This window comes from Sinocyclocheilus rhinocerous, unplaced genomic scaffold, assembly GCF_001515625.1.
Source record: "Sinocyclocheilus rhinocerous isolate Xijiao unplaced genomic scaffold, SAMN03320098_v1.1 scaffold8410, whole genome shotgun sequence".
NCBI lineage: Eukaryota > Metazoa > Chordata > Actinopteri > Cypriniformes > Cyprinidae > Sinocyclocheilus > Sinocyclocheilus rhinocerous.
Genome location: NW_015642657.1, coordinates 6,630 through 17,540, shown reverse-complemented (window position 1 = coordinate 17,540; position 10,911 = coordinate 6,630). Strand labels below are relative to the sequence as shown.

The following is a 10,911-nucleotide window of genomic DNA, read 5'->3' as shown; positions in this document are numbered from 1 at the left end:
GAATATATGTGGGATTATTAGCAGAAATCATACCATGTGTCATACTCGCAGGCAGGGGCGGTGCTAGGATTGGGCTAAGGGGACTGAAGCCCCGAATGTTTTTATTACCAAGTCTTGTGCGCATCAAGATTGAGTTTTCATGTGCATTAAAATAATTTCTATTAAACTTGCACTTAAACAGCAAAATGCAGCTGCTTCAGGTATCTTTAACTTATTGTATGAATTCATAATAACGATCTCACCATCTGTCAAAATTATATTATTGTTGCTGTATAGCAACAAATATAGATTTTTAATCATGGTATTATATGCGCAGCCTTTCTAGGACACACACACGCATTTAGAACGATTATATGAGCAGATTGGTTAGCATTTAGCATGGTCTGCGGCAGACTTTACTAAGTGTCAAGGCAACAAAATTCAATAAACAAGAAGTTAATATTAAGTGATTTAAATCATACACATTTTGCGAAAATGGTTACAAACAAAACCATGTTGTGCGTCTCTGCACACAGCAGTGTTTCGTTACTAAATGAATTTGCATTTTTTTGCTGAGCAGTGATTCATTGACCCATTCATAAAAATAGTTTCTTACTTAGTTCCTGAATGAATCAGCCATTTTGAACAAATGGATTGAATAAATGACTCAACGACTTGCTGCCACCTACTGGTAATTTTAGTCTCATTTTTAAAAGTATCATTCTATTTTTTTTCTAACATTTCATGTTTCTGTGTTCTAAATTTTAAATCTCATAATATGATTACCTATGCAGTTTGTAAGTGCAAATTATAATGCATAGTGTTAATATGAAAATTGTGCGGGTATGATGGCTATACTGCTTCATTACTGCATCAGCTAATGTTACCCCAAACTTTGCATGCCATAGTTCACACAGGACTGGCGGAAAATTGATAAACTTTTATTATTTACGTTTCATAGTTTATTTTGATAGGTAGTTTGGTAGTGTAGTAGTAGTACTTTGTAGTGTTAAGGGAAAGCACTTTCGCAGCACGTTAGTGTTGTCAAACTAGAGAAAGACAGTCTTTTCTGCCACAATAAATCGCTATTTTTTCTGCACTAAACAAGTGAATTTTGCCAAGATATTTTCAGTGATGATAGACAATATGTTACAGAATAATAATTTATTGAAAACTCAATTTTGACAAAAAAATAAATAAATGAAGCTATGTCCCAGTGCGACATCCGACGGGTTTTCCTAGGTCGCATCACATTTGTATTAGTCAAGATAAATTTGTGCATGAAAAGAAAGTAATTTAAGTCATTAAGTAAACCACCAATTAGGTTTAGGGTAATTCATATGTTCAGAGTGATTGAACTCACTAGGTTATGCAGTAGTACACTGACAAGTACTGACAGGTAAGGCATAGGCATATACTTCTGTATAAGGAGTTTGCGTAAGCAGATGGTCTCAAGATCAGCATACTTTTTTTACTCTTAGTACCCCAAAATATGTTTACAAATTGATAAGATACTTTTTAACTAGTCTGGAAAAATAAACCACACAAAATTAAGAAAAATATCCTTGTCAATAAATTATTTGAAGGCAGGATAAATGTTCTTGACTTTTAAAATGCACTTGGCTTAAAATATTTTTATAAAAGACAGAGAAACACATGGCCCTATATTTTTTTAATAAATTGGTTGGGGGAATATCTTTGTCATTGAGGTATTCATTTTAGTTTGATTGTTTTTTAGCTAACAATGTTCGTGATGTCATACATCGCTATAAAAGGCTGTTGAAACTGACAAGACGTGGAGCAACCATGACCAAAGCCTTCCAAAGAGAAGGTGTCTCACGAAATGCAGTGGCCCAGCTCGCTCCAATCGCAGAGCTGTACTTTGCAGACAGGGAGCAGTTTAACAGCATCAGCTTCACACCAGGGAAGTTAGCGGAGTTTGTTCAAAAGTGCAGAAAACACATAGTAGGGGATGTACAAAAAAAAGTGCTATCGATGAAAAAGAAAGGATCACTTTTGCCTTTTTGCCTAAATAAGTGATGTGTTAAAAAAAAAAAAAAATGAATATGTTTGCGATATTGGCTATGTTTGCATGTGTTTATATTTCTTTGTTAACTGTTATTTGCAACAGTGTTGTTTGAAATGAAGGGAACATTTTATTTTTACAAAAACATTTTAATTTTTCGGAAAACAGACTTCATATTTTTTATTTTCATGTTTGATTCTCTCTTGTCTGTTATTTATTTATTTAAAAAAAAAATTGACAGCAGTTCATTAAAAGCAGTTTGTTGGACAAACTGATGACTCTGGTATTTATTTCCCATTTGGCAGATATGTACTTGTACTGTGGTGTTGTTATTTTCTTAATCTTAAATCAAGTACTCACCAGTGACGGTACTAACTGTCTATTGACTGTCAGGTGTGGTTGACTCTTAACTTTTATAAAGAATATCTCTTTGGATTTGAGACTTTAGTCTTTGCAACTTTACAGATCTTCTTTATGCACCAAGAGCTTGTAACACTTCAAAGAGAAAGGAAAAATTGAAATCGCATCATATGACCCCTTTAAAGTGTCTGTGAACCAGGAATTAATACAAAATGAACATTCACAACACTACACATGCATATATGCAAATATTTATTCGTATTATGATTTATTCTTTTCAAAGACGTGAGTGACACTTGAAAATGCGCAAGTGGTTCGCGTTATTTGAATCAGAATACAAAGCAGTCATGTGGTTGTGTGCGAAAACGAAGCTTCGGACATCACAGATCACGTGGTTTTGGCAAAACGAATCAAGCTCCGGTACAGTGCTTCACCGTTTTTTTTAATACAAGCTTCGAAGCCTCGGTGTCGAACGTAACATCACTACTGATTACCCATCGCCTGTGATTGGATTTACCTTTTGGATTATCCTGTTTGGACATTGTTTGCCAGAGATAGACCACGCCCGTTTGCTGGACTATTCTTGTGTCTTGCCCTCAATATACCCGTTGCCATTGTCTGACCCTCGCCTGTTTCTGACCACACCTTTGAATAAAAGCTTTGCAAATGGATCCGCACGTCTCTCGTCCCTGTCGCCTCATAACAGAATACTCGGCCGCACAAGGATCAAGCAGCTGTTCAAGTGGACATGGGCCAGGTATGGACACTGCAAGGATTTTATTAGCCCTTAAACAAAGCACACATTCTTTGGAGACTTATATTCGAGAGTTTGTAGCCATTGCTCACTACTCGGATTTACCTGACATTATTTTAATAGAGTTTTTTTGTGATGGCGTGAATCATCCTCTTCAGTCTAAGCTTAGATGCGAGGGTCCGCGTTCGTCACTCAGCCAGTTTTTGAATTATGCTTTGTTGACTGTTGGCTCTCTATTCACTGTGGGTGTCGCGGCGGAACGCGACCCCGCACTCATTCGTGTAACGGCGGCCGCACTAGAGCACGCTCACAAAATGGCGGCGACAGCAGAGCCTGATCTCAAAATGGCGGACTCAACAGCGCCCCGTTATGTCACAGCTGCCAATCCTGAATCGAATCAAGTCACAGTTGATCTTCAAGAGTCAAGTCAAGTCACAGCTGATCGTCATGAATCAAGTCAAGTCACAGCTGATCTTCCTGAATCAAGTTCACAGTTGATTGTCATGAGTCAAGTCAAGTCACAGCTTCCATTCCTGAGTCAAGTCAAGTTACAGCTGATCCTCATGAGTCAAGTCAAGTATCAGCTGATCTGCCAGAACCTCGTCATGTCCCAGTTAATCTGCCAGAGCCTCGTCATGTCTCAGCTGATCTTCTAGAGTCTCGCCACATCTCAGCTGTTCGCCCAGAGTCTCGTCACATCACAGTTGTTCATCCAGAGTCACGTCACATCACAGCTGATCATCCAGAGTCACGTAACATCACGCAGCTGGTATCCCCAAACCAAATCGCTCTAGTCCTCCCGCTCATGAACTCTTTCCCCTGTCTGCAGCACTTCCCGTGTGGGGGGTTGCTTTATGGTGTATCTGGGCCGTGTACACCACCGCCGATTTGCTAGAGGTGGCAGCACCGGCTACAACATCTCCAGAGTTGGCGGCTTATGCTGCGGAACCTTCCAAGGTAGCGGTGCCCGCCGCTATGCTCCCAGAGGCCATGGTGTCTGCTGCAGTCTCTTCAGAGGTGGCGGCGCAAGCTGCAGAACCTTCCGAGACGGCGGTACTTGCCTCAGTTCCTTGCGCGGTGGTGGCGCCCAGTGACGACCTCCGTGAACTGCCTGTTCCGGCCGAGGAGGCCAATAATGAACTCTCGTCCTGCCCTGAAGTTGTCAAAGAGACCATTACTGAACTCTCCTTGTTTCCTGATGTTACTGCTGTAGAACCTCCAGAGGTGGCGGCAATCGCTGCAGAACCTCCAGAGGTGTCAGGGGTTTTCACTTATCAGCTCTCGTTCTGTCCTGTTCTGGCTAAGGAGGCCATTTATGAACTCTCTGCCAGTCCTGTCACGGCTATAGAGACCGTCTGTGAACTCTCTGCCTGTCCTGTCACGACTATGGAGGCCGTTTGTGTACTCTCTGCCTGTCCTATCACAGCTATGGAGGCCGTCTGTGAACTCTCTGCCTGTCCTGTCACGGCTATGGAGGCCGTCTGTGAACTCTCTGCCTGTCCTATTACGGCTATGGAAGCCATTTATGAACTTTCGACCTGCTCTGAACCGGCCGAGGAGGCCATTTATGAACTCATGTCCTGCTCTGAGTCGGCCAAAGAGGCCATCTTAGAACTCCCATCCATGCCTGTAACAACCACAGAGACAGTACATGGACTTTATTTTTGCCCCGATTCAGCCAAGGGGTTTCCCTGGGAGCTCTCAGCCCAGCCTGTTACGACCGAGGCCTTAAATGCACCTTTTTCCTGCCCTGTTAGCCCTGTCACAAGCCCAGAGACCACTAATAAACTGTCTGTCTGTCCTGTATTAACGAATGAGTCTTGCTGTGATTTGTCTGCCGGTTTGTCTTCCCTGTCAACTAATGAGCCTGAGGGTGAATTGTCAGCCTGTCCAGTTTCAGCCAGTGAGCTTGGTTATGAATGTCTGCCTGTTCAGTTGTCACCAGGGAAACTATGGATGAACTTTTTGCCTTCCCTGCCTCAGTCTTTGATGCTGTAGATGCACTGTCTGTCTTTTGTGTCTCAGTTTTCCCTAGGCCCCAGTCTCTGCCATGGATCCCGGCTCCACCTGCTCCGACCGGGTGGTCTTCTGCTATGTCTGCTCCGCTGTGGAGGTCTTCTGTCCTACTCTGGTGGTCTTCTGCTCCACCATGGAGGTCTTCTGCTCTGACCTGGTGGTCTTCTGCTTTGTCTGCTCCTCCGTGGTGGTCTTCTGTCCTGCTCTGGTGGTCTTCTGCTCCGCTGTGGGGATCTTTGGACACGTCTTCTCTACTACGGTGGTCCTCAGCTCCACCTGCTTCGCCGGCTCCATCCTGGTTTAAAATTTTTTTTTTTATTGGTCTTATGAAGTATTCTAATTTGTTGAGATAGTGAATTGGTGGGTTTTTGTTAAATGTGAGCCAAAATCTTCACAATTAAAAGAACCAAATACTTAAACTACTTCAGTCTGTGTGCATTGAATTTATTTAATACACAAGTTTCACAATTTGAGTTGAATTACTGAAATAAATGAACTTTTCCACGACATTCTAATTTATTGAGATGCACCTGTATAACACCCACTCAGATCCTGTTCAAACTGCCGAGTATTGTTTGAGCGTTTATGCTGTTTAGCGTAGCTACTTTACAGAGCCAATTCCTTCTCATTGTTTGAGTTTTCCATAGTCTAGTCATAGTCTTGCCTTGCCTGTTTTCTCGTGTTCTGATTCTTGCCTGTGCATCCTGGATTACCCCTCTCGTCTTGCCTACGGTAAAATAAAATGACAAACAATAAAAACAGAAGTTTCACCAAGATGAGAGAATTATGCAATATTCTGCATTGCAAAATGATCAACACACATACATGCGAGCATACATATGTACAAATATTATTGGCAGGTTCTTTAGCAAAATCTACAAAGAAAAATAAGTCTTAGGTAAATATTTTATGCTTAAATCTTTCAGACAGTAGATCTCTCTCTCTCTCTCTCTCTCGCTCACTTCTGGTGTGACTGTTGAGTGTGAGCGGTGAGTGGTGCGAGTGCGGGTGGTGACTGTGAGTGAATCCTTTTTCTTTTCTTTCTTTGCTTGAGATTTTTGTCTTTAAGTGTTTGATACGTATTTGACTTGTTGGGCCGCGTGCTGCCGTTTCACTGTGCGGGCAGCATGACGGCCCCACGGTCACAGGTTTTGAGTAATCTCACGTGGCGCCATGGTGTGAAAGTGGCGTCCGCGGTGAGTGTGGAAGATTGTTGTTTAGCTGTAGGTGAGGTCATGGTGCATGAACATATCATGTCGGCCTCCAGGATGAACAGTGCCACAGTTGTTTTTCTTAGTTCGGTTGAAAAAGCAAATGAGTTAGTGGAGACTGGTATAGTTGTCGACAACCTTTTTACTCCTGTACTCCCGCTTTCTATGCCGTCTAAGAAAGTGTTGTTGTCTAATGTCCCGCCTTTCGTAAGTGACGAAACTTTAGTGGGAATTATGTCCCGATATGGTAAACTGGTGTCACCTATCAAGATGATATCAGTTGGCTGCAAGTCCCCTCTCTTGAAACATGTGGTATCGTTTAGGCGTTTTCTTTTTATGATCTTAAAAGAAGATGAAGAACTCGACTTGTCACTTCGTCTTAAAATTGATGATTGTGATTATGTTATTTACGCTACAACGGAAAAAATGAAATGTTTCAATTGCAGGGAGGTGGGCCATTTAATTCGCACATGTCCTAAAGCTAATGAAAACAGGTCAGTGTCTGATGATAGTGTGAGTAATGTTGGCGAGTCGGCTGAGGCCGGACCGTCAAACGCTACTCCGTCGCAGACAGAGGCAGGTAAAAGAAGAGAGAGAGATGACACGAGTCTGTCCGCGAGTGAGAGTGTAATAGCTCAGGTAATTAACCCCGAGATCGTGATTGAAAAAAGCAGTTCAGCTGCTATCAATGCTGATACTCCGATTTCTAAATCCGTTATGGAGATAGATATGCAAAGAGGCGATGGAGCGGTTAATGTCTCGCAGTCCGATTTGCTTTGGGATGGCATTGAAATGGAGGCAGAACGGAGCCAATTTAAAGTGCCAACAAAGAGGAAAAAGGCTGGCGATTTTCAAGCTGTTAAATCAAAGAAAGCAGATGTGGAAGATGTCTATTGTGACGATGGAATGGAAAGCGGTAGTGAGTCCTCTGATTCTAGCATAAGTTTGTCTCAGTGTGACTTTTCTACCGGCAGTTATGAAGCTGAAGATATTCAACTCTTTCTCAGGGCTACAAAAAACAAAAGAGGGGTGCGTGTAATCGAGTATTTTCCCGACACAAAACAGTTTGTTGACAAAACTAGGCTTTTCATGTCAGAAGGTTTGTTTACAAACAAGGAGATATATCGATTAAAAAAGATAGTGAAAAGACTCTCGTCTGGTGATGTTAATGAAGGTAGTGAGAAAGCTTAATATTATGACAATCAATGTAATGGGTGTGTGTGCAGTTTTGCAATGTTTTTTTGCTATTTCCAAACATGTGTGAGGTGAATATTGCAACAATTAATGTAAATGGTTTAAGGGAAATGAAAAAAAGAGCTGAAATGTTTGAGGTGGTTAAACAACAAAAAGTTGATGTTGCCATGTTGCAAGAAACTCATAGTGATTTAAGAAATGCTGCTGACTGGGCAGAGGAGTATGGAGGACCAAACCTGCAGAAATTAAAAATGAATAAATGAATGAATGAATAAATATATTAATTAATAAATAGATAAATGTGTGTGATAATGGGATAATAAATAAATGAATAAACGACTTGATAAAATAAATGTGATTCATTTTTAATAAAATTCATTTTTTAATTATTTTCCCCCTTAATTTATTATTTTCTGCTTTTATACATTTATACATTTTTTTTTTTTAAATTACTTTTATTTTTTCACTAATTCTTTTTTAATGTATTTTTATATTTTTATATTATTTTTACATTTATTTTTAGATTTATTTATATATTTATGAATTCTTTTTTTTTTTTTTAGAATGATTTATTCCCACATGTATTTAATTTTAGATTTATTTATTTATTGATTCATTTATTTTTACTTTTCCGTGTGTAACATGGAAATGAGGAAGGCGGTCCTTGTGTAGCTTCAGTGCATCATTGGTTGAGAGCTCACGCGTAGAATCTCAGGCCAGCTAAGCGATAGAGATTTGAGTTTTCAAAGAAAATGGCGGCAAGCAGTAATTCGTTGTCCAGTTTGCTACGGGATGTGGCAGATCAGCTGGAGAGTTGTAAGTAATTTTCACCTAAAGTTATTCGCATTAATGATGAAATATTTAAACAATTTTCCAGACATAAAAACACGAAGCTGAAGCTACTTATGTGATCCCCCACAGCATCGTCGTCATCGAGTCTGGAACCGTCGACGTCAGAGCCTAGGGTGATGACACCCAGAGTCAGACACCCAGTGGATGGTTGGTTTCTAGTCTAATAACTAATCTGTAATCATGGAAAAAGTCTTGACTCTAAATAACTGAAATGGTTGCGTTTCTTAAACACCAATGGCTTCTATGAAAATCGGAACAATCCAGGGTCGCGTTTCCCTACCCTAGGCCCACGGCGCTTTTGGGAAACGCGGACCTGTATTTTTCGGTTCTTCTTCCCATGATTGTCAACTGGGTTAAAAAAAAAAAACGGTAACTGATTGATGAGGGTATAAAGAATGAACTTCTGTAAATGAGTTCTGTTACATACCTGCAAATTAAACATTTAATGCACAAGTGTTTGTAGTACTTAAATCATAAAATTGTCATAAAGAAAATGTCGAATAAAATATTATAGAAATTAGTGGTTATTGTTCAGTAGTGTTTTTGCTTTTTTTGGCCAAAGTTCTAAAAGCAAGAAATAAGACCAGTTTTATTAAACTTGTCAATTTGACAAAGGTCAGGAAAAAATGGTATTGCAATTCAGTTACTATTGTCCTTACCACTTCTAAAACGATGACTGGTGTGTTTACTTTTCTTACACTTTCTAGCTGAAGTTGCAAGACTATTTACGCCTTACAACAGAGGAAGAGGACTTGCAAGACGAACAAGCTTGCCTGTGATGAGTCGTGCAGTATCCTGCAGCTTTACGCATAACTTCTGCTGTCTTGATGACAAAAATGCTGATTTAGTACCCAGTCGCTGTGCAAAAGACAGATTGTTCTCTGCTGGGTTAGGGGAGAAACGTGTCACCTTTCGAGGTATGTAAAAAGCAATTTATTGGAATGTTAGAGTTTGTTTAAAAGTGAGGTTTTCTTGAACACATTTGGATTATTAATTCTTATGTATCGTCTGTACTGTTAAAGGGATAGTTCAGCCAAAAAATGAAAATTCTTTTATTTACTCGCCCTCAAATTTTTAAAAACCTGTATAAACTTCTTTGTTCTGCTAAACACAAAAAAATAATCCAAATAATGCGTGTCAGCAAACAGGTTTGGGGCACCATTGACTTCCATAGTACGACAAAATACTATGGAACTCAGTGGTGCCCCAAAACTGTTTGGTTGCAAATATTGTTCTAAAACATTCCTGCTTTAAAAATAGTAAGGTCTGTCAGTAGTCATTTAACTAAAATTTTAACAAAAGTTGTCCGGAGCTTTCAAAACTGTACTGAACTGAAAGTCAAAGATAAGTGATAACTGTCAGATTTGTCCTAGTATCTTACATTTTATCTTTTTGTTATTATTATTCTTAAAGGATGCCATGCAGATCCCCAAAAATTTAAGGATGTCATCGTGGAGGCTTTTCCAAAACTCAGACAAGGTGGTGGGTTTGAGTTGCTAAAAATATCTGGAAACACAAGGAGCCGTTATCTCAGCTTGATACCCTGTCCAAATGAGGGGTACCATGTAAAGTATTTGAAAGATCCTCAAAATCAAATTGGTCATGCAACCATTTTCATTCGTCCACTTCAACGAAACTTAGAAGTTGAATCAGTAAGTTACATACTTTCAAACAGGGAATGTTTTTTAACATTTACATAAAACATGTATGCCATGCTATTTTGCTGTGATGTTTTCTTGCAGCCAAGTCTTCCTAGCAGAGATGAGTTGATTGGACCACCTCAAAAATGTGTTGTATGTGGAGATGAATTCCCCTTTGCAGCTATAAAGTCTCACAGTGATGAGTGCATGAGGTATTTGAGATTTATTTTTTTATGTGGAGTCTCTTATGGAAATGTTTATTTATCCTTGGTTTGGGCTCATAGGACAGAACCATTATCTGAGTTACAGTAGACTTTGTCAGTTTGAACCAGTCAATGTTACTAAAATGTCGTCGTCGTCGTTGTCGTCGTTGTTGTTGTCGTCGTTGTTGTTGTTGTTTTGAAACCCTTTAAAGGCTAAATTCACCCAAAAATGAAATTTGTATTAATTAGTCACCCTCATGTCTTTCCAAACCCATAAGGTTTTCGTTCATCTTCACAACACGAATGAAGATAAATCTGAGCGCTTTCTGTCCCTCCATTGACAGCCTATGCAACCTACTTTAAAGGTCCAGCATGGTAGTGAAGACAACATTAAAGTAATCCATGCCCTCACGTCAACTCAACATGCATGCGTTGTGGTTGTTTTGTGAGCTTGCATCTAAGATCTATATTTTGTTCTGTTTTTTTTTTTCTCACACACAAAGCATGCGCGTCTCTTCATACATTGAGGTTAAACCACTGGAGTCACATGGATTACTTTAATGATGTCTTTCCTACCTTTCTGGACCGTTATAGGCCATCAATGGAGGACAGAAAACTCAGATTTCATTTAAAAGATCTTCATTTGTGTTCTGGAATAACATGAGGGTGATAAATT

The 10,911-nt window shown here is 39.8% G+C and overlaps 1 protein-coding gene across 2 annotated transcripts in view; it reads left to right on the top strand.

Moving 5' to 3' along the window:
- The first annotated feature begins 8,109 nt into the window (after positions 1 to 8,109).
- Positions 8,110 to 10,911, top strand: part of LOC107756336 (uncharacterized) — a 3,989-nt gene continuing 1,187 nt past the window's right edge. The window contains exons 1-5 of one of the 2 annotated variants that reach the window (XM_016573389.1): positions 8,110 to 8,356; positions 8,462 to 8,539; positions 9,100 to 9,309; positions 9,806 to 10,044; positions 10,135 to 10,249. In XM_016573389.1, the coding sequence (XP_016428875.1) occupies positions 8,293 to 8,356; positions 8,462 to 8,539; positions 9,100 to 9,309; positions 9,806 to 10,044; positions 10,135 to 10,249 (706 nt within the window). In that variant the 5' untranslated portion in view covers positions 8,110 to 8,292. The remainder of the gene's footprint in view (positions 8,357 to 8,461; positions 8,540 to 9,099; positions 9,310 to 9,805; positions 10,045 to 10,134; positions 10,250 to 10,911) is intronic. The other variant, XM_016573390.1, reaches the window with a different exon arrangement.